The sequence below is a fragment of the Eschscholzia californica genome, unplaced genomic scaffold, assembly GCF_041429995.1.
Source record: "Eschscholzia californica isolate CP2 unplaced genomic scaffold, dmEscCali1.0.p SCAF_4, whole genome shotgun sequence".
Taxonomy (NCBI): domain Eukaryota; kingdom Viridiplantae; phylum Streptophyta; class Magnoliopsida; order Ranunculales; family Papaveraceae; genus Eschscholzia; species Eschscholzia californica.
This window is the reverse complement of record NW_028238461.1, coordinates 853,363-877,068: the sequence shown is the minus strand read 5'-3', so window position 1 is coordinate 877,068 and position 23,706 is coordinate 853,363. Positions and strand designations below refer to the sequence as shown.

At 34.6% G+C, this 23,706-nt stretch overlaps 3 protein-coding genes across 3 annotated transcripts; all 3 read right to left on the bottom strand.

The window, feature by feature from the left end:
• Window positions 1-3,083: 3,083 nt before the first annotated feature.
• On the bottom strand, window positions 3,084-3,992 carry LOC147541243 (protein SHORT INTERNODES-like). Its single transcript, XM_086632150.1, is given in 4 exon segments — window positions 3,084-3,262; window positions 3,299-3,460; window positions 3,732-3,794; window positions 3,797-3,992. Coding segments are annotated over 4 exon segments (600 nt in total).
• An 8,057-nt stretch (window positions 3,993-12,049) lies between these two features.
• Window positions 12,050-19,527, bottom strand: LOC147541242 (protein MICRORCHIDIA 2-like). The gene is made up of 18 exons (XM_086634068.1): window positions 18,894-19,527; window positions 18,741-18,815; window positions 17,938-17,972; window positions 17,661-17,739; window positions 17,489-17,578; window positions 16,554-16,629; window positions 16,165-16,243; window positions 15,952-16,080; window positions 15,289-15,387; window positions 14,579-14,689; window positions 14,324-14,479; window positions 13,558-13,650; window positions 13,427-13,478; window positions 13,239-13,350; window positions 12,819-13,110; window positions 12,616-12,704; window positions 12,483-12,525; window positions 12,050-12,383 (listed from the first exon to the last, which is right to left on the bottom strand). The coding sequence occupies exons 1-18, from the start codon at window positions 19,078-19,080 to the stop codon at window positions 12,294-12,296; spliced, it is 1,887 nt and encodes a 628-aa protein (XP_086490194.1). The 5' UTR covers window positions 19,081-19,527; the 3' UTR covers window positions 12,050-12,293.
• A 667-nt stretch (window positions 19,528-20,194) lies between these two features.
• Window positions 20,195-22,834, bottom strand: LOC147541241 (cysteine proteinase 15A-like). The gene is made up of 4 exons (XM_086634069.1): window positions 22,247-22,834; window positions 22,041-22,160; window positions 20,839-21,082; window positions 20,195-20,719 (listed from the first exon to the last, which is right to left on the bottom strand). Exons 1-4 carry the CDS (start codon window positions 22,736-22,738, stop codon window positions 20,439-20,441), a joined length of 1,137 nt encoding a protein of 378 aa, XP_086490195.1. The 5' UTR covers window positions 22,739-22,834; the 3' UTR covers window positions 20,195-20,438.
• Window positions 22,835-23,706: the final 872 nt, after the last annotated feature.

Genomic DNA, 23,706 nt, shown 5'->3' with positions numbered 1-23,706 from the left:
TATTTAAAAAAAAAAAGTTATTTATGCGAGTAACATAGCTTATTTAATATGCTTCACATTTTTATTTATGTTTTACACGATATTAAATGAAATTGAATTTTTGGGTTTATAGTCCAAAAAACGGGTCCTAATAGTAGATTTAATCCTCTCTAATCCTATAAAGGGTTTTAAAACCAAAAAAATAATATAAATGGATATCTAGTCCATTTGGTCTCATCTAGAGAGAAAACACAAATCTCTAGAATAAATATTATTTCATAATCCCTAATCTAACCTTTCCATATTTTATAACTGATTTATCTTCGAAATATATGCATATCTTTTTCCATATTTATCTATCATATTTCTCTCCAATCATGTTTCTATTCAAAGTAAGGATATCTTCATTATTATCTCCCATATTTCTCTCCAATCATGTTTCTATTCAAAGTAAGGATATCTTCATTATTTTCAGTAACGGAAACTCTTTATTTGATCTCTCTAAAACCGATTTAGTTGACAAACCTCCATTAAACTCAGAAAATCTTCTTCTTCTACATAATATTGCTGTCCAAATTCATCATTTATCAGGTTTAATACTTTCGAAATCTTTATAAACACCATTGTTAATATCTAATATTTCTTCTTATAACTAAAACCCTAATTATTTCGCTTTATTATAAAACGTATCAGATTTATGATCTGTTTACTAATTCATTGTTAATATCTATAAGATCTGTTTACTAATTCATTAACTTCGAATGTATGATGTTTATTTTCTCTCTCTAAAATTTTCATAACTGCGTAAGATCTTTATGTTTATTCCTTATTCAATGATTCCTTCAAAGTTAGTATGTTATGTTTGCATCCAGTGATAATATCATATTTCTTTAGATCTATGTTTAATCTTCTGTTGTTTCTGATATTTCGTGAGATCAGATTATCAATCATCAATCGAATGTTTGATGTTTATTTTCTTTCTCTCTCTTAAAATTTTATTTATGTTTTTTATCTTGATGTTTAATCCTTCAACTCGAGTTTGACATTATTGCAATCAATCATCATAGCAGATATATTTAGATTTGTAGTTTAAGCTTAATGATATTCTCATTTTTTTTCTTCAGATCTGGTTTTCAATCCGTACGGATTTATGACTTTCGTACGGTTACTCATAACAGAATTTACAGTACATGTATTGTATCGTAAATTACCACAATTCATAGTAAATTATGGGTAATTTATAGAACATTGCCCGTACTTTAACACCAAAACAGTACTCATTTCATTAGTAGAAATACTTCGCTTTACTATCAAATCTCGTGTACTTTGCAATAATGTATATATAATTTACGTATATCTTCATGTTCTTACCATTATGTATATAATTTATGTATAAGTGCACATAAATTATGTATTATTTATTTACCATTACGTGTACTTTTCACCCACAACAGTAGCCTTGATAAGTTTACCAAACTACTCAAAACTTTCAAATGTTGTCAAAATTTGACAAACATTGTATATAATTTACGAAACTGTACATGTAGTTTATAAATACAATATATAAATTTTTTTCTTTAATGTATGTGTATTTATGTGTGTAGATTTGATATACCAGATGAAATTTCAAAGAGAATCATCAAATCAAAGTGAGTCAACGAAACTAATGGAGAGTACATGGATGGGCACCATTTTTGAACCAAAGAAGATTTTGTACTTTTTTTTTGTAACAGAATGTAAAGGATGAATGTAAAAGAAATTATGTGTAATTTATTGAACAAGACCCACATACATTTGATAAATTATGTTGTATACTTGACAAATGACGGTTTCTCGTCATAAATAATACATAATTTACGTATTTGTTTCATAATTTGTATTCTATGTGTATTTATGTATGAGTAAAAACGAAAACATATGTTGCTTTAATGTTCCCATAAAAATATACTATTTCCAAAACTGAAAGTTAAGTAAGAGAAAGTGATATATATGTTTTGTATATTAACCCCCAAATCACGCTAAATTGATCCTAGAAAATATACTATTTCCAAATCTGAAAGTTAAGTGAGAGAAAATTGATTTGAATCGAAAAAAATTTACATAGTAAGAGAGAAAAAATTGATTTGGTTTCCAAATCTGTAAAGAGAGAGAAAATTGATTTGGTTACGATTTGTTGTGAATTGATTTGGAAATAGATTTGCTTTCCAAAACGGTTAGAAGATAGAGATAAATAAATTTCGGATTTATACGTTAATTGCTTTAAATCCCCTAAATCACGCCCACATTAGAAACATTCCAAATTCACCCTGGAAAATTAAAAATCCCGTGATTTTTGTAGGAGGGACATGGACGGTAGTTCTCTCATAAAGAATGGGTTATTATGTCCATAATGTAAATAGGACTAAATATCCATGTTTTGGGAAGATTGGATCATAAACCTTTTTTGAATATTATTTTGGTCTATATACCCACGGACCCAATGAAATTTCATAAACATCACATGATTAATTGAAGATTTACAAACTTATTCACCAATAGGCATAAGAATCTAAGGATACAAATATAGAACCCAAATGGAAAGATGGTCCCGAAATGAGAGAACAATTATAAGATGAAGAAGATGTATTAAGGTAGGGCAATTCTAATTAGTCACCAATATACCCACAAAAATGCTATGGAACAAGAAAAACCAAGGAGACTCTAGGAAGAAATCCTACATGGATTGCCATGATTCGTGTTTTTCATGATTCTGATCCACGAAACAGCGAATCACGACAAGTCATAGAATTTTGGCCCACAATCTGCCTAGTTTTCTTGTTCTCTAACATTACTCGTATGCCCAACATTACTAGGGATCAGTCTCAGCTTTATGATATAAAAGAAGGTCAAATGGTAAATCTAATCTCATCGGATGTAAATTCAACTGAGACATAAAATGGATAATATTACCCTTTTGCCAAACTTAATATTACTTCTATCTAGCCATAACAAATAGAAAATATTCCTAGTACCAATAATGAAACAACAACAACAATGTACAGAGTGTTGCAGCAAAAAGAAATGTAGAGAGTGTCTGTATAATATTTATAAAAGTACAGATAAGTTCAAGATCTTGAGTGAGGAAAGAATTGAGTACCCGCCATGAATGCATTAAAGGGAGTTGGGTACACTGTACAAGGATCAAGCAATGCCGCCGCTGCACTTGGAGGACTATGGACACTACTCGGGATAGCGGGGTAAAGATTACGACCAGAACTGTCACCACCACCACCACCACCACCACCTAACAAAGATGATTCCCCAGGAAAGTATTGAGAACCAGGACCTTGGTCATAAAGAATCCCTTTGAATACATGACCACCGATGTTAACGGTAGTTTGATAAGCGTATAGCTCTTGAGCCTCATCAATGGTGCTTACTCTTACACAACGGAATACTGCCTCTGAATTTACTTCTACGGGAAAACTCCCCACTTCTAAACCTAAAACATTTATAAACATGTATTAGCAACATATAAAAGGAATAGTATTGAGGAAAAGAGAGGTAAAAATAAACAGTTGGTTTCCGAGACCATAAAATTACTAGGGAATAACAAAATCATAATAAGACTCCGAGCAGAAATCATATGTTGCTTACTGTGATTTGTGCTTCAAAAAAAAAATCATTAATTGAACCGAATCACAATAAACCACATAAAATTTTCTGACAAATTGCATGTAACCGAGATGATAAAAGTAATAACTAGTACATACCGAATGCATTATTAGTAATAAAAGTAGAAGGTTGATTCTGTCTTCATCTTCTTCTTCTTGGTTTTGTTGTTGAAAAGAAGAAAGATGATGATGTCTTCTTCTAGAGGCCGAAGGTACCCAAGTGCTTTTAACATGGGTAGGGCATTCCAATTCTCTATATCTACAACAAGTTCTACATCTCATATGAATACAATCTTTCTTTGCCTGGTTCCCACAATCTTTGCAACTTATCCTTCCTCCCACTGATCTCATAACTATCATGGTTAGGTTTTCCCTTCCCGGGCGCCGGCGAAATCTTATCTGAATTGTTTGGTGATCTTCTTCTAGGTCGACCCACTTTTTCTAATAAGGCGCCTGAATCAGAAGGCTAAAATTTTTGATTGTTTCGAATACTATTTTTGTGGGTTTTGACTTGTAGCATTTTTTAACATCACTCTGGTGGTTAATGTTTTCTCTTCCACTTTTATATATATATATATATATACCCTTTGGAGTTAGAACTCTCAGTCATCATATTGACAAGTGGCCGAGGATACCCTAAATTCTAGTGTCATAAAATCCAAATTATTAAGTTTACAAAGACTGTAATGATGATGATCACATCATCATTGATTCGTTGTGGTCCCAATTACCTTTAAAATCTTTAAGGGCATTGCCTACTCAGACCGCCGAGATGAACTGCCGATTGAACCGTCCACGTGAGCAAGCACGTGAGAGGAGCGGCGGTTCATTTGGCAGTTTAATTGGGCGGGTTGAGTAGAGTTATTGAATCTTTAATGTGTACTTCCTCCATAAACAGCTACACTCATAACTCATATGTGGTAAAATGAAGACACACTAATTTTGTGTTTTTGGTGAAATCTCTAAACTAACTCTATTTGATACACCTGTCACTCCTGAAAGTATATACTCTATTAGAAAAAATTAGTTAAAATTAAAGCTTTCTAATGTTTAAAATTTTAAACTTCTCGAATTTTAGAGTGTTTCTTTTGAAAGTATATACTCATATTAAATGCTCGCACATCGTCATGGAATCTCTACCGGTATCCCATTGGCGAAGGTAGTTTAACAAAACTCTAAAAATACAAAGTGAAACTTTAAATTTTAGAGTTTGAGTGTCCTGTTGAAAATGTCCTCAGTAAGATAGATAGTATGCTCATACCTTGGGAACCGGGTCAATGAAGTAAGTGCATCTTTAATGGGACAGTAAAAATCTTGAGTGTCAATTAAATGTGTGGCCATTTAGAGACAGTCTAACAGAACTTTTTCTCCAATATATAAATCTCGTTTACCAGGTTCCAAATACAACAATCCACCGCCGACTGGATTATTTATAGAAATTTACAATTTGTATATGAGTTTGACTGTATGTATGTATGTGTGTATGTATTGAAGAATAATGTTATAGATCTTTTTTTTTTGCCACAAGATACATATAAGAAAATAACTTCGACTTTTTTATTTTTCCGATATGATTTAAAAAATGCACTAGACGGTTCAGATCTATTTATAACCCACTGACGACTGAGATAACCTCTTTAATGTACCTTCAATAAAATTGATATAGGGTTTGGTTGCCGCTCACCACTTCTCAAACGTGAGAGAAAAGAAAAAAAATATGCGAGAATTAACTTTTACATGAAGGATAATTAGGAAAACAACAAAGTCAACTATTAAGTTAGCGGGCGAAAAATGTATTGTTTTTGAAATTACGAAAGATTCAGAGGCTAAAAGGAAACATGTCACAAACTAGAAGGCCAAAAAATACCCAAAATGATTCTTATCAATTAGGAGGCAAAAAAATAAACAATAGGTCACAAACTAGTAGATCTTCTTCCTCTCTGTTGAAATAGGGAAAATGACTTTCTTATCGGAATAAATCGATGCCAAACCAGTTGGAGTATAAATAGGATGAGCTATTGATAGACACCTTGGTATCCTTTTCCAAGATTTGGAGAGAGAAATTGGGTCTTTCTCTTAACTGATGAGAAGATGTTAACAGGCATGTGATGTCAATATAACCTAAAGATTTACTTGCCCCCACCCCCCAAACCTTGGCATGTATCCCCAAACCCCAATATTCTTCTCTCAAATGAAAAGAAGAGTCTGATTAGGAGTTGCCTTCTGCCCTTTCATTACTCATTGAAACCACAAGTTTACTACACTTTTGGTGGTTTTTTTTGGCAACACATGCCAAAGGATAAATACTTATTTTCAACAAGAACCCACCAAAAGTATATGTCATAGTGTGCAAATGTTGGGTTTGTTATAAAATTGGACACGATATTCTCAAAAAAAAAAAAAAAAAATTGGACACGATATAAAAATTACTACCTATATAGTCTACCACCGTTTCTTGCCGCGCTTGAACACCCCACTTCAGTCCACGAGATTCTGTGATAAAATATCGCTCGAAGGAGTTTATCGTCAGAATTTATCTAATATAATTAAAACAATAAATAAAATAAATAGGAAGATATGAACTTTCAACCTTCCTAAGATGGCTTAAAAGGTCTTCATAATTTATATGGATTTTAAAACCCAAAATGTCTTAACAATGACAGTTACAGAGTTTGTTTAGTTCATGATGTATTTCATATTATATTTTTGATACATCAATTTTGTGTAAATGTATTGACTCTTGAGTAATGTCTAACAAAAATTACTATCTGTTGACAGTGTTCTTAAAATTAGTCGATATAATCAGGTTTGGATCCGACACAACATGAAACTTTTGCACCCGAAGCAGAGTTGATCTTCGCAAGGCTTACTAAGCCGGAGTAATCCCAAAGGCAAGACTTACTAATTAAAGCTGACTTGATAAGCAGGGTTCATGTTTTGTAATGATGTATATTTCAGAATTAGAAAGAGAGGCAGTGAAGCGGTTGAATTAGAGTTTCCAGTCAGTTATATAAACTGAAATCTTAGAGATATTTTTGTAACTTGTCTTTCAATCATAAAGGAAATCATTGCGCCATTGTTCGCTGAGAAGTAGCTCTCACAAATCCGAACCATGTAAATCTCTTGTATTCTGTGTAATTATTTATTTTTCGATTTGTTTTTCTTGGTTGTGTGTTGTTCGTCGTAACACTACTCGTACCTACCAACTGACTCTTTGGAAGTTGAGTGTGAACCCAAGGGGGCCGTCAAACAAATATAATATGCATAAGGTTATTTTTGGGCGGCTCGCTCTTCGACTAACTTGTGGTCCTAACTTCTTACCATCCCTTTCTTTCTCCACCTCTACAGTAGAGAGAGAGATTGTGAGAATAAGTTAGGTAGGAATAGGCTGCAAGTGGACCCAATTATAGGCATGTTGAATGACTTTTTGAGATTACCTAGTAGTAGTATAGGCATGTTAAATAACTTTTCCGATTGTCTCAGAGCATGCTAAAATCTACCGCGTCTATGCGAGAAAATATATGGGTAAGAAAATAGTTTTCTTTCTCACTAGAAAGAAAAAATATTTCTTACCTCAAAGTCAAATTTTAAGTGTTTGATACGAGGGCGAGAAAAGAAGGTGAGAAAAAGAAAGCCTTTAGACAAATATTTATTAATTATGTTTTATTTATTAATTGGGCCTTTAACCAATGTATAACTGTTAAGCATTTAAGGGGTGCCCTTAGATATTAAGGTTTTATTTATTAATTGGGCCTTTAACCAATATATAAATGTTAGGCATTCAAGGGGTGCTTTTAGAATTTGAGGGGGGTGCCTTTAGAATTTCGGCTGATTTATTAATTCGGTTTTATTTATTAATTGGACATAGATGAACTGAGAGAGTTACGGTAGGAGAGAAATAGAGAGAGAAAGTTACGGGAGGAGAGAGTTAAAGGAGGAGGTGAGAGTGAGAAATCAAATTTCCCATCTAAAAGGTGGGAAAAAAATTAGACCATTTGCACACGTTTTTTCTACTTAGGAAATCGATTTTCTTACCCAAACTCCCAAAGTGATCAACCTGATTTTCTTAGGGAAACGACTTTCTTACTCACATTTTCACACGTATCAAACGGACCCTAAAAATAAAAAAAAATAAAAATAATAAAAAGACATAAATTTTGCCAGAGTTACTAAATTTCTTGTTTGTTTGAGTTAAAAAGATCATTTATTATTTTATAAGCTAATGACATTCTGCGCTCATCGGAACAAAAGAAAAAGTTAGAATAGACAATTTTTTATAATAGGATTTACTTGTATTGGAGAGAGTCTGTGAATGGATACGAACAATGAGATAGACCACATAGGTCTTGCATAATGTCTCATTTGGAAGATGAGAGACATAAAGTTTGAAAGAGAGAACCATAAAACCATTTCCTCTCAAGGATACTGCTGCTGCAGGAGATCCGTGCTTTGATTCGACACCCCCCCAGAAGCTGAAAGTGATGCACGGACCCAAACAAAAGTCTTTCATCTCTCTCTCTCTCTCTATCTAAAAGCCACAAGCTATAGAGACCTCATATAGCAATGGTGGGGATACGGATAGTATTGGATTTCACCAAAGAAATTAGGTCAAAAGTCTGAAAAAATACGAATTTTGAAATGTACCAAAGAAATCATTTTTGCATGACTTCGTTACCTTATTGCATTACACAAAACGTAAATGACCCCATACATTTTATTGTTGAACTTCACGCGATTTAGTTTGTGTTGCATACAAAACAAAATCGATTCCTACACATATCTACACATAAACAATCAACACATTAGTAATACATTTGTGTATTTGTACGAAACAAAAATAAATATTAAATAAAAAAATTATTTATTTTATATTAAGTTTGAAATTTAAATCCAATTTATTTTTTATTTTGGATTTTTTACCCACGGACCTGTAATAATAGTGCACAAAATGTGAACAATGACTATGTTTATGCATAACATAAACGCTTAAATATAAACCATCCCATGTTAGACAATCTTTTTTCACTTTCGACCCTCAAAACTTGACCTTTAAACCCCCACCACTCACTCGAATTGACCTTCTCTATATTTTAAAATTGGTTAGGTTTTCTTTTTCATATTCTCGTGTACATTTTCAGAGTTATAACATATTTTGAAGACAGGCTGAAGTCATAAATTTTTGGGGGTCGTTTTGGATTTATCCCCTCAATAAATATTGGTCGGATTGGTGGATGGAGATGGGAGGAAATGAGGAAGAAGAGAAAAAAAAATTTGTGTCGGAAAAATTGACAAAATCCACAATTTCTTTTTAAAATTTTACCACTTCGAAAATTTACTAAAACTTACAAACTTCTTCAAGTTTATGTGGAACATCAGGAGGAGGAGTTATATAAACTTCTTTCTGGAATTCTCCATTTAATAAAGTACAAGACAACTACAATACCAATAGGAACAATAGTTATTTTTGCAACCGAAACAAAAGTCTTCTCGTAATCTTTCTCATACTCCAGCGAAAAACCCTTACCAATTAGCCTTACTTTGTACCGCTCAATACACCCATCAGACTTTATTTTAATTGTGTACACTCAACGAGAGTCAACAATACGTTTACCAGAGGACAAAGGTACAAAATTTCATGTATCAGTCTTATGCAAAGCAGCAAAGCAGAGAGTTCTCCAGGCATAGTCTTTTGCCAAAGAGATCAATGACCACCACCTTATAAGAAAAATGTTGAGAGTGGCAATAAATAGACGCAAAAAAAAAGAGCAAAAAAATGTGAAAAAGTAGAATAAAATAAATCAGGTAACTGAGTAGACTTACGAAGACGACAAAGATAACGAGATGGTGGATACACAATCTCACTAGAAGCTTGGACACTCCTAGGAAGCGGAGGACATCATAAGCGAGAGGAGCATCAACAACATCAGGTTCAACATGAGCAGTATGAGTATCACAAACATTAGAAAAGGGATCAATGCGGATTTGGTTAGAGGGAGTCACACCATGAGCATTAATAGGAATAAAAGAATAAGGTATATGCTCTAAAAATACAACATGAAAAGAGACGTAAGATTTATGAGCAATTGGATCATAACACCGATAACCTTTTTGAACTTCACCATAACCAAGAAACATACATATGGCAGAACGAAAAGATAACTTGCTACGTTGCACACGAGAACGAAGAACAAATTAAGTACGCCCAAAGACTCTTAAGAATGAGTACTCTGAGGCATGCCCTGTCAATTTTTGAAATGGAGACAAACCTGCATAATAGAAAGTTGGAATTTTGTTAATTAAATTGACTGCAGTGGAACAGTTTTGCCCCCATAACTTACAAGGCACAAAGACAAACAATAGCAAAGAATGAGTAGTTTCAACGATGTGTCAATGCTTCTTTTCAGCAACACCGTTTTGCTCAGGAGTATCTGTACAAGAAGATTGATGAACAATTTCATCTGTACCAAGTAATTCACGAAACCTATTTGAAGTATATTCTCCACCTAAGTCGCATCTAAAACACTTATTGACAGAGGAATATTGTAATCTAACTAAGGCTGGAAACTGTTGATAAGTATCATAAAATTCAGAAGAGTGTTTTATAACATAAACCCAACAATAACGAGTGTAGTCATCAGTAAAGAAAACATGATATTGAGAACCTCGTTTTGTGGGAACAGGAGAAGGACCTCATACATCATAATGAACTAAATGGAAAGGTTTAACTACCACAGGCATACTTCGAATAAATGGTAAAACTTAAAATTTTACAAATTTGCAACCATTATGATTAAATAATGTTCTTAACCTGGAAATCTCCTCATACACCAATAGATACTAAATATTTCAACCTAAATGTTCAAATATAACCACGACTGGAATGCCATAAGTACAAAACTAGAAGAAGAAGATCTTAAACGAAAAGATTACTAGTCAAAAGTAGAAGCTGCAACATCAGGTACTTTCAACTCCTCTACAACCGGTAGAAGAAAAATAATTCCAAACATCTAGAATCACACGACCGACTAATATAAGCAAGATTTAAAATAAATTAATTTGAAAAAATGAAGAACATTTTGAAGAGATAGATTAGGTGTGACAACAAAGCCAACACCACCTAATGACATTGGTGTGTCGTCAACAGTTTTGTCCGGAAGATCAAACATATGCTTTAATGAAACAAAAGATATTAAATCAGGAGACATGACGAGAGGATCTAGAATCTAAAATCCAAAATGAAGAAGGCATACCTGAAAAAAATAAGAGAAAACAAACCTTCACAAGAAGACAAAACATGTGGCTGCATGACTAAGAATCTTTGAAACTAATCTAAGATTGAGTCTAATGCCGTAGCAGAAGACTTAAGAGCTAAAGGACCTTGAGAATCAAAGGCGGACATAACATGTGGCTGCATAGAAAAAAAATCAGATACATTTAAAATTAATTAACCACATTATCGGTTTTGGACACAGAAGAAGATGAGCCACTAGAACCAGACGAGGTCAGATGGTGGTATAGTCGTTGTGACTTGTTCAGTAACTTAGGACATTGATTCTTATTGTTTTGATTGGACTTCGAATGAACGGCTAACACTGTTTCTATAGGTGTTTGAAGAATGTCTTTCCTTGCATGGTGCTTGAGACATGTATCGTCAGTCATAAGCTCATTTACAACTTTAACAATAGAGAGGGAAGTGGCTTACTATGAAAATTGTGCTACGAATTGGTTCAAAATCATTATGTAAAGCCATCAAAAATTGAACCAGACGGCATTCCTCTCTACGAGCAATATAAGGAGCAAAAGTCTACAACTCTACAGATTCTGTAAAAGCTAACTGATCCCAGAGATCAAACATTACAAAATAAAATTCTTGAATACTCATATCTCTTTGTTCCATATTTCTAATATCAACTTCTAGCTTATATTGTGTTGCAAAGTTCGATTGCATGAACATATCTACTAATTAATACCACGTCTCACGACAAGTTTGAAATTTAGCCAACTCATGTCCAATTGTGTTATCGACTGAGTTATTAATCTAAATAATAATTTTCGGATTGTTTGCTTCCCAAACCCTAGATAATACAACTAAGTTTTCTTTCGATCCATCAACTGGTTGAACAAAAATACTATTAATGTAATCCCTCAATTATTTTCTTTTCAAAAAATTTCTCATAATAAACTCCACTAAGAGTAGTTTTTACCGTTCAATCTTTCACTAATAACTTGCAATGAATCATCTTTTCCACTCTCCATTTTATCAACGCAATACCAAGCAAGTATAACCAAGAAACACAAATATAACCAAGATAAATCGACTAGCTATAGCTTGGTGATGAAATTTTACTTCCTTTAAGATTTTCAAAGCTCTGATACCATGTAAAAATCAATACCAAATAGCACTATACGAAATGATATTTGAAGAATAGAGAAACCTTTGATGGAGGTTAGGATTTCATCTGTTGTAGTTAAGTTTACAAGATAGCAAATAAACAAATAAATTGTAAAACACAGAAGACTAAAAGACCCTTAAGTAGCAAATGACTAAACTACCCTCACTATTATGTATATAATTCTAATACCAATGTTACACTTTCTTTTTCGCATCTAGCCAACTAATTCTAATTGAAACAAATTGTCCACATAATAGGGTATTGAGATTCATACATGCTTTCTTTGAATTTCCAAGTGAGATGAAAGTTGAGAGCATTTCTCCTTAGCTTCCTTCAACTCTTTCTTTAGTTCTTCAATCTATTTGGTTTCCATATTAGCATAGAAGCAAAGAAATCAGTACGCGGTATTCAAGAAAAGAAGATGACTCGTAGTAAGTTTATTGAGACAGCATTGTACCGTGTTTTTTAGCTCCATATCCTTATGTATGTGCTCGTCACGCCTATTCAGAAAGGTTCCGGATTAAATAGAATCGTATTCTAACCCCATATAACAATTAAACGATAAAATTAATGCTAGAACGAAAATGTACCTGATGAATAATCTAATGTTCTCATCAGATATTTGTTGAAGTAATGTGGAAGTAAAACCATCTAAGGGTTCACCTCTTCCAGACGATGACTGCATGCAAACATGAAGTAGGTCGAGTATTGAATATATATATATATATATATATATATATATATGAACTATGAAAAGGAAAAGGGAAGGATAAGAGAATTTATAATCACTTACTGCTGGGAGTCCAATAATAGGTTGAGAATTAGCAGTGAGGCCACATGAAGGTTGATCATGGCTGACTTCCTGCTGCATATTAGCCGAGGGAAGTTCAACGAGATACCCATCTTCTTCTTCTTCCAAATAAGCTGAAAAATCATTGTCATCTTGTTCAGAAGGCAACCCCTTCGGCAAACCAGATTTGCTTCTATTAACATAAACTGTTGGTCGATCTTCACGAGTTTCCATCTGCTTATTACGTATTTCAGGAATTGGAGACCAAAAACCTGCTAAGTGGCAGTTTTGCGTCCTGCATTAACCAGCACAACTTTTACTCAACTCATGGAGTAATTCATGGAACATTGAGTCAGTGAGAATCTTTTTCCTGTACATATTATTAAATTACCAACAATCAGATAAGACAAACGGTAAATATACCAGTATTTCATGATCAATTGCTTGAGCCAGGCTTCGAGCCGGATAACGACAGATGATCTTTCAAAATCCTGTTTGTTATGTGCTGGTTCAATGAAGTTTACTTCAATAACACCTATTAGGATATAAAGAAGAAATAAGTAACTGGAATTTCTGAAAAATAAATGGCAATTACTAGAGTAAATGCATACCGACGGCGCTCTTGCATTTGGTATATATGTCATTTGTTACTACCCAGAAGGGCTGAAAACAAAGTTGTCAATTAGCAAATACATAATTCAGTTAACCGTAATATATAAGCCAGTAATCATTATAGACGTACTCTAATCAGGCGATTCCTATGATACACATTGAACCCAGTAATTTGAAGAACAGGTGCCTCTTTCACAAATCCAATAGTAGTCTCCGCTGATACCTATATCGCCCACGTTAGTATAAGTTTCTGTGCAAGTATATAGAGATATAAACAAGAAATCATATGCATATAATGGTATTTGCTACTTATTCAAAGTTAAAACCAACGATAGTGGATCAAGAGTTCAAGTAGAGACATCTTCACAGTATCCAGCAATTTTCCGAGGTATAACAAGTTCAAAGAAATGAAATGAAATGCCGTTCAGAATGCTACTCGAGAGCATGATAAATAACTGAGTGGGTCAAATCAGGAGAATACGAACCACAGTGATAGCTTTCGGTTCTGATATTTCAGTTTTGGTTCATAAGTAGTAAATACTGAGGATAAATGTCAAACTTTACAGGCAAAGAAATATCAAAAACGAATACCAAATAGTTACGACCGAATTGGCTATACTGCCGGTTGAGGTTTAGGATTCGGTGGTTAAATGAATCGAATAAGAACCTACACAATTGACGGAAACTTGGTTAAGTTCTGAGAAATGGATGCCTAAGAAGCCCTTGGCCTAGGATATGATGCAATTCCATTTCCATTACCAAACTAGATGGTGCATATAGTGAAACCCGATACTTTTTCTGAGAGAAGAGCTATCTTCCTCCAATGTTCCCATCTTCATCGACTCTCCAGTCAAACAATTGAGAAAGTCATGTTTGACCATTCCTTTTAGTTTTACCTGTTTCGAAGTAATCCCAGGACTAAGCTTTGGACGGTAAGTAAATGTTTCCGTGAAGTTCAGATTATCTGCAATTATATATTGCTGAACAGGTTCCCCCCTCAATATAATACGGAAATTTGTGAACTTTCTGAGATACAAAACTGATGCATATGCCTGCAAAAAAATAAATTAATGTATCATATATACGTATTATGTAATACAAAAGCATTGTGAACATTGATAATCATAGCAATAAGATATAAGAAGAGATACCTTTAATGAAAAACGCATTCTGTAAGATATATGAGATTCTAATAATTCATTATGATCTTTCTTTGGTCTACTTAGCTTTCCAGTCTTAAAGTCATCTCTCAGAAGTATATCCTGCAAGTAGAATAAGAGGTGTTAAAAAAGACTATAATTTCAGCCTGTTGGTTTTAAAAGTAAATTATACGGATGTCTACATGGATAAGCATTAGCTCATTCTTGTGATAAATGCAGTAAAATGTCCTTCGGTATAAAAAGTTACTTACTGGACCAGGTAAAAGATATTCATGGCAAACTGACTACATGGCATTCAACAAATTACCCTAAATCATCCATTTTGACATTGCACGAAGTCGTTTCGGGCGACAATCATTGAAATACTTGGGGAGTCCCATTCTTGCCACGTAACGAGATGACAAGATTCCAATACTCGCACCCTGGGGTATGGCCGTATTGGAGTACAGGAAATATGTGAAATTGAAACCTAGTTGGATAGCAAGAAGTCCAAGCTATCCTCTAGGAATTGGTCGTGAAGTCTTTGTCAGTGGTAAGCACAAAGACCTTGTAACTCTTGATTTTTCACCATACTTGATAACTCTACCATTTGGATGTGAAATATGTGATTTATCATACTTAGTAAACCACATAAATCTTTGTGTGTGCAGAATAATTTTGAAATCAAACAGTACATGAATCGAAAACAATCTCTGACATACCTCCTCATCACTGTTGAAATCTAATTCAAGGACACCATCATCATCGAGCCATAGGTTATATATGATAACTTTTGTTCCAGAAACTCCAATGCTGTCGAACTGAATAAGGTAGGAGAAAAGACAATGAAGTGTCAGGACTATGCATTTCCATCAGTATGCCTGGCATTTCCATTAACTAATGCCAATTAAAACAAATGGTTAGATATGTATAAAATTAACGAAAAAGCATAAACTTTTTTAATTGGAATTAGTTAATTGTCGTTCTTAATGAAAAAAACATAACATAAGTTTTCATCTAAGTTTCCCAGCTAAAAAATCCATCAATGATTGACATGTACTAGCACTACACAAAATACATCTCGTAGATAACACTGAAGACAGTAAAATTGGTTTATCAGAATTCAAAAGCTTCTGTAAGTAACAGGACAAAAAGCTAAAAGATGATTTATGATAAGGAGCGGAAGCAAATTTTGCAACTTCTAGGCCGTTAACTCATACAGTTAAAAACCTAAAGCATAAAAGGAAACTGATTAACTGTAATTGAATTGATAACTTCATACTGAGCATCAAAAAAAATTTACATGAAAATACAAGGCATATACTGAGGCAAAGAATTTAGACATTATAAAATTTGTTAAAAAGGAACAATAAGTTTGCATAGACCTGCTGCAGAAGCTCATTCTGTGAACCAAAGGGAGACCACTCAATGATAAGCTTCAAGTTACTAGACCACTCCTCCTGTGAGCTATAAATGATTGGGTAGGCCTTATTTCCGCTGATCTCAAAATCAACCTGCATTGCTAACACAAAATTAGTATGATTTTTAATAAAGAAGAAAACACTAATATTAAGAAAGGGAAAGAGAGGACAATTTACCATCGGAACGATTACATCATCCTGGCCGGTTCTCCTCAAAAATGTATATGAAAGTAGGCCTATGCTTTGTGTGGTACGGCTAGTTAAAATAAACATTACAGTGTCACAATTTAACTACTATAATGAGATCTACACATAAGAGTCAATCCAAGCAATCATGAGCATATCAACTCTAAATAAATGCAGTCACTTGGGCTTCACGCAAATCTTCCTCGGGAATATACTTTTATCTCTTAATAAATGACACAAGAACCATATGGACCAGGAGGAAGTTCTCCATTTTCCCCGCATACATCAACAGTAGGTAATAAGTAGATCATTCATATCTGAAACAGTTTAGGTAATAACGACCTTTTAACTGTGACCTAACTTTAAGATGCAGTTATTACCTTCCACAAGTTCCACGGCTGAAGACGATTACATCAGCACCCAATCGCATGGTACTTGTCTTAAATCCATTACCATCTGCAAACAAATACCCATGTTTTAAATATTAACTATCAAGAAATTCAAATGTCTAGATGCTGAAATTTCGATGAATGCAAGCATGAAGCAACTTCGAAACACAAAATATATTCAACAAACATGGATTAATAAGATAATGTTGACCATAATAATTGCAGAAGCAAAACCAGCAATATTAAATGGCCAAGAACACCCACGAGTGCTTTATTGGTAATAAAAGGAGTACCCATATTTCCAAATAAACAAGCTCCGAATAATGATAACTAATTATTGGACCTGTAGCTTAGAATGTAGGTTATAGTTATCTCCTAGAGTCCAGACATATTGAAATTATTTAGTATGACATATCATACCCAAAGACTTCGGTGCTACATAACCCCCACACAGACAACACGACACATTGAGTGGAAAGGCCAAAACAGAGAAGGATCGTAAGCGCACTCACATACTTAAAATACGAGTGTCCATTATGAGTATCTGCTAAGGCAACACGCTAATAGGAGAATAACTTTTAGTTCAGAATATGTGGTTTCTTTCGCCAACATAAAGAGACTACTAAACGATTAATTAGATCTTCTTTCTTCAAATCAGAACCTCACAAGAATGAAACAATCATAGCTTTAATCCGGTAAGAATAACATTTAACATGGATAATCAACACCTACTGTAGACTCACTGTAGTTACGATATTTCCTATCTCTCGTATTATACCTTATGAGAAGCACGAACAGTTTACAATTCTATTAACTCCAACAGTTCAAATAACAATTGAAAAAAAAAACGGGAAGAAACTCATGTTAAGTTAGGCTCAAAACGAAGTCATAAAAGAACTACTAATAATAAGTTCCACAATATTTACATTGTCCAATTGTTGTATTTGCCTGTTTTGAGGAGTACCCCAAGCTCATACATTGCCGCATACAATCAGGATTCATTCCCCCTCCATCATCTGGAAAAGAACTGGCTTGTCATAACAAAACTACATGTACTAAACGTATTAATGTTATTTACGTAGTATGGATTATAAGTACCTTGGAAAAGCAAAGCAGGAGAATTATTCTTTGTATTATCTATTACATCCACCTTCACAAAGGTAGCACCATTGCATATCTGGTTGCAATAATACGTAAGCAGCCATATATTAAGGTTAACAGATTTCAATGGTAGAAGGTAGGTGTAAGGCCTCAATTGTACACGAACTACTACCAAATTTATAGAAAGTTATGGACAACTGCAACTTAATAGAGGCATCTCACTGCGAGTATTGCTTCTAAATATGAAAAAAATAAATGACTACTGCCCGCTTACCTCGTCAACAGCATTATCCAGAAGCTCTGCTATAGCTGCATCAAGCATATAAATTTCAGTACGGACAAAATACCTTTGGATGATGATAACCAAACTCCAAAAGTGCCGGAAAAAAACCAGACTAGTGCCAGTGGCACACAATAGTCCTCTAGCCAACACAATGTTAATTGGTACGCGGATAGATCAGGTACGCGGTACAGGTACCGGTATGCTACCATGTGAGTATCTGGGGGTATACTTCTTCGGAAATATTTTTCGATTTCAGTACGTGTTGGACTATTTTCCTAGACAATATATACTCTTTATGATGCATTTATAATAGGATATACGTACTCTAGAACATCCTTTCTCCATAAAACTTACAATCTAACAAGCTAATAAAAAAGATTCTTCTAGTTAACTACCCAACTAGTCAAATTTATAGTTTTTTTTAAAAGAATTTAGGTTAATTGAGACTACAAGGGCACGGGGAATCAAGTACGCGGTACGCAAGGTGGAGGAGAATATCTTGTAAAGTTGAGCCAACAACAACAACACCTAATCTCTGGTGGCAATGGCATTCAACAAATATATTGGATACTGAGGAGACTCGAATCAATAGGGCTTTATGAGTAGCCTTCTTCTGTAACAGTTTTTCCCTAGAAGTAAGTTACTTTGAGAACCTAAATTTGCAATCTTGGAGGTTTCCCAAGAAAATTCAAAGGCGTATGAAGAGTAATTTACTCTTTGAATTTGATTTCTCGACTGTTGTCTTGAAATTACAACTACTAAGTAAAGAATCAACTGAAATTACTAATTTCTACCTCCAAACGCCCACTTGTGAGATGTTGCATTAGAATGAAGAAACTTCGGGTGAACCCTAGCATGCTCTAATTCACCTGCAAAATCAGAAACCTTTTCTTCAAATTCATACCAAAATTAGGGTTTAGGCGAGAGAGAGAGAGAGAAGCTAATACCGTCAGGAGGAGCAGAAATTGAAGACGAAACAACATAATCCCCAGCTTTCCAGAAACTACGAAATTGGGGCGATTGATCAACCACTGAGTTTTGATTTCTGTCTTGAGTTCTTCCATTAACATCTCGATCTTCATCTCCGGTTGTAAGATCGACGGCGTTAACGGGATTAATATCTGGTTCTGTCATCTTGAATTACACCAAAAACAAGGATTTTTAGGGTTTTATTAGGGTTTACACAGGGGGACATTGAAAAACGAGCTTTCCCGCGCTTTTTGTTGAAGATAATTGAAGTAGGTGCATAATCAAAGGGCGCCATTAACGGCTATTTAAACAATTTGTTTTGTGATTAATTCACCCATCCTGAACGCTTAGTTTTGATGAATGACATGACGGGTAATTTAAAGGGGAGGAAAATGACACTATGGTCAGGCATGACTTGGGTGTCCGGACAAAATCTAGTGAGAAAAAGCGACACATCACCTGGTCGGGAGTTGTTTGGGGCATTATGATTGTTAAAAGGAAATGACTTTGTGCTCCTTGTTTGTTTGGGCTGAATTTGTTTGGAGTATACTGTGAAACATGATTTAGAGAAAAAATAATCGAGTTCGGAACGGCATACATTTTATCTAGGTTGTAAATTAAAACCCATTTGAATATTTAAATATATGTATCCTTCTTTAGAGGTAAGTAATGTATCTTTTAAGTTTATAAAGGTCGGACTTAGAAAAATGATAGAAAACAAGAAAAACTAACCGTCTATACTGAATTTTATGTAATTTGTTGCGATTCGTAATTTCGATGTTCTGATCCACTGAACTGAAAAAATATGATGTATTGTTTATTTCAACTCCTTCACTCTCTCTCCCTCTTGCGTGCTCTTTCACTAACCTCTGCATGCAACTTCACGAGCTGATTTGCAAACAAGAACAAGTATTTTGATTCACAAGGCCGGAAACTTGTGAGTTTCATCTTCTTCAAAGTAGAAGAATTCATAAATTTATCTAATTGATTTGAAGCATTTATGCCAATACAATGTGATTTGGAAAAGGTTTTAGGATTTATGTGATTTAAAAGACCCAACGTCTATGGAGATGGTACGCCCTTTTTCAGTTCAACTCTTTGGGTAATTATCGTATTCGAGTTCGATAGTGTCCTGTGCCCCCCGGGTGCCCCCCTGATGATGAATGGTATCATTAGGACTCGAGGCTGACATATAATTCACTGTCAAACAGATATTTAACACAAACCAAAAATAACATGTACTTCAACTGAGATTCTGAGAAGTTACATGAAACTATCATTATCCACAAATTATTAACTTCATTCAACTAAGAAAAACACAAGTAGTTCCTGACTTCTTCAGTACTTCAAGTAAAAGAAAACACTTCATTCATAATTAAAAAAGAAATAGAAAACCTAAAAGAGAGATCGGTGGGGTAACGATCATATATAAGTGTCACACGGATTATGTACAGAAGATTCATAATTTTTACCACCATAGATTATGGAACTAAAACGGTAAAGAGAATCCGAAAATATATTTACTAGGGTTTGTTGGAAGTTTGGATGGCAGCAACAGAAGAAACCATGGAGTCAACACCACAGACATTATGACCCCTGCAAATTTTGTAGTATCCTTTTTCTCCCCAACCTTCTCCCCAAGAGTTCTTTATGATCCAGTATGGTTTATCCTTCAACCTAATTGGTGAATAAGCACCAGCTCCATATCCAACTAGCAGGACTCCATGATCTAATCTCTTCGAGCAAATATACGGGCATGAAACTCCTCCTATATATGTTTGCATCCAAGCTGCATTTATACCCACTATACCAATCCAAAAAAGAAAACGAATTTAGTTTGTGTTTAGATGGTGGTTATTTCGGATCATTTAATTGAGTCTAAAAAAAGAGTCCAGATTAGGGTGGAAGGAAAGACGAACAGACCTGCAAGTGGACCACTGTTTACGAGATTTGCGGCTATTTGTTCTTCGTCTAGAGAGATGACACTAAAGTTAGATACTGATGCAGCGATCTTGGTTTTGTCGAATTTGCATTTACCGTCTTTTCCAGTGTATGGGTAGTCGGCTTCTAGTTGAAGTCCACCAGATTGAAGTGTGTACTCGAATGCACTTGTCATTAGCCCACCGTTGCAACCTGAATCACACGAGCCGGGTGACTCTGGATCACACTGAAATCATGAAAAACTTTTGTTAAAAGCTAAAACAACTGAAGTCTGAAGACCCTTTACTTAAACTAAAATGGGAAAACCAAATCGGGTCTGTTGGTTTGGGTGATCATAATATGATTGAAGTAGTCAACATAATAAAACTTCAATTTGTATAGAACTGGGCACTAACTAGATCCTTGTTTCGGTGAAACTTATATCTGTAATTATACCTACCCCATCGGACTCGACATGAACAAAGAATGCTAGAGAATGGGACAATATTGTGCTCTGAGTTAGAACTCGAAAAAGCAACTTTTTACTTGTGAAACCCAAGTGCCTCGAAGCTCTGATCGGGGGTCAGTCACAAGAGCGCCTGACCGCCAGCCGAGGGTTGTTGGTAGAAGCAACTCATTCCTATTTTGCTAAATCAACTAAAAGATAAATTGTCTTACTGTGTCTATTAGATACAACAACTCTAACTTCAATGAACCTCATTTAACTAATAATTGGCTTTAGCCGCTTAACCACAGAAGCGAAATGGAAAAGTTAATCACTTACGTAATTAAGTATACGTAAGCAAATAAGTAGCCTTCAACACTAATGATAAGTTCAAACAGAGGACTTGAACAATTTTCACTACTTACAGATTACAGGACAAATTCCATAATTGAACGTTAATTTACAAAAAGGAAAGATTTTTCTTTCTTTAAAAGTGAGAAGCAATACAAATTCATCTTCCCCGCGAATCATCCATAATGGGGAAAATGATAAAAGTCAACCCTATAATCCAATGAGGATATATGAATTCGAACTATCAAACAGATCAAGACCCAATAATCTAAAGAAAACTAACACAAAATCCAAACAACAATCTCTTAACCGGAGTGACCTAAACTATGATTTCATAACTAAGCATATCAAAACCTACTAAAAGTAATCAGAAATTGAAAGAATTAAATTGATTAAAGAGAAAACGAACCACATGATCGCAGTCAACAAGTTGTTGTTCACTGAGGCTAACAAGCTTCCCTGTAGAGAGAAAGTTAGCACCTTCCAAGGCTCCTGTTGTACTAAAAGACCAGCAAGACCCGCAGGAACCCTAATTTCACCACCAAAAAACAAAACAAAGTTAATCAACAAAATCAATCCATAAATCTAAAGGTTTAAATTTTAAAATCAAATTACCTGATCCTTAACGGCAGTAACAGCACCTTTCTCTCTCCAATCAAAATCAGTGGGAAGATCATTAGTAGGTAAGATGGGAGCTTTATGAGCATCAGAAGGAAGCTTTAACTTTCTCAAACCAAGATAAGTCTTTCGAAACTCCTTTGGAGTAAGATCGGAAAACTTAGTAATTCCATGAACAGCAGAAGGATCAAATCTTTGATGTCTTTTAGCACGACGTAAGTTAGATTTAAAAACAGATAATCTATAAGCGTGTTCTTCTTCATCAGCATAAGTCTTACCGAACTTTTTAACGAAACTTGTGAAATGGTGATCGGCGTTTAAGATCAGATCGTCAACGTCGACGGTTGGTTGTTGTTGTTGTTCCGGTATGACTTGACGGATCAAAAGATCTTCCGATTCTTCAGGAGATCCGATTGTTGAAGTTGATGATGATAAGATAATTGAGAGAAGAACGAAGAAGATGAGAAAACGTGATCGACAAGGATCCATTTTTGCTGAGCTCTAGAGAGAGAAAGTAGAGAGAGAGAGAGAGGGGAGATTTTTTTTCTAATTCCAGTACGAAGGTTTATCCAATTAAATAGGCTCTCTTTCATCAAAAAAAAAAATTAAATAGGCTCCAATTTTAGAGTAGGTGGATTTCGAGCCAATGAAATTTGAGTACGTGTTTAACTATTGTTCGTTTTTCTATTGGTACGAAATAGTAATCTAGTGTTGCTTGTCGGACCGGGTCGGTCCGACCAGAGAGAAAATGGAATTTATCTGGGTTCAAATAGTTTTGGGACGACCTGGTCTAGAACAACATTCATCCTAGTCCACCCCGAGCCCGAAAATCAGAGCCGTCAAGTTCAGTTGGGGGCTTGAGGCTGGTCTAGGTCCAAGACTATAACTAAAATGAGTTAGGTCAGTACATAACAAGTTTAAAATTAATTTTTAGAAACAAAAAAGGTCTATTTTTCTGATATTTTTAACCGTTGTAATGGATGGTCTGACAGCTCAAACTGTTCCAATAGCCCGATGAGCTTTTGTTCAACACGAATTTTTGGTCAGTTCAGACCAAACTAACCTGTCGAACTCAAAACAAAACTTCATCCAGGACAAAAAAAGTAACTTGGACTGCCTTGGCCCTCTCCTTACTGGGGCTGAGCTGGGCCGCCTTAACGGGCTAGTTTCGGGCGAACCAGCCCAATAAACGACACAAAAGTAAACTATATATGGGAAGTTTTAAGCGCCCCCACACTACTATTATTATACATCCGGACAATGGATTTTTGTGTGAGGAATTGGTAATCAAATGTGATTTCATCAAGAAAAAAGAGATATATTTTGTGGATTGATATTTCCATCCAAGTTGTATTTTAGACGTCCACCCAACTTAACTTAATCTTCCACTCAAAGTGTTGTATTTGCTTGTGGGCTAGTGCAAAAATAACTATAAATCGAGTTATTGTGTGAATTTT

Coding starts and splice junctions, on each gene's coding strand:
- LOC147541242 (XM_086634068.1), bottom strand. CDS start 19,080: ATGACAGAACCAGATATTAATCCCGTTAACGCCGTCGATCTTACAACC. Junction 16,244..16,553: donor AGCCGTGGAACTTGTGGAAG/GTAATAACTGCA, acceptor TATTTTAACTAG/CCGTACCACACAAAGCATAG. Junction 12,526..12,615: donor AACATTAGATTATTCATCAG/GTACATTTTCGT, acceptor CTTTCTGAATAG/GCGTGACGAGCACATACATA.
- LOC147541241 (XM_086634069.1), bottom strand. CDS start 22,738: ATGGATCCTTGTCGATCACGTTTTCTCATCTTCTTCGTTCTTCTCTCA. Junction 22,161..22,246: donor TTACTGCCGTTAAGGATCAG/GTAATTTGATTT, acceptor TGGTGAAATTAG/GGTTCCTGCGGGTCTTGCTG. Junction 20,720..20,838: donor AAACAGTGGTCCACTTGCAG/GTCTGTTCGTCT, acceptor GGATTGGTATAG/TGGGTATAAATGCAGCTTGG.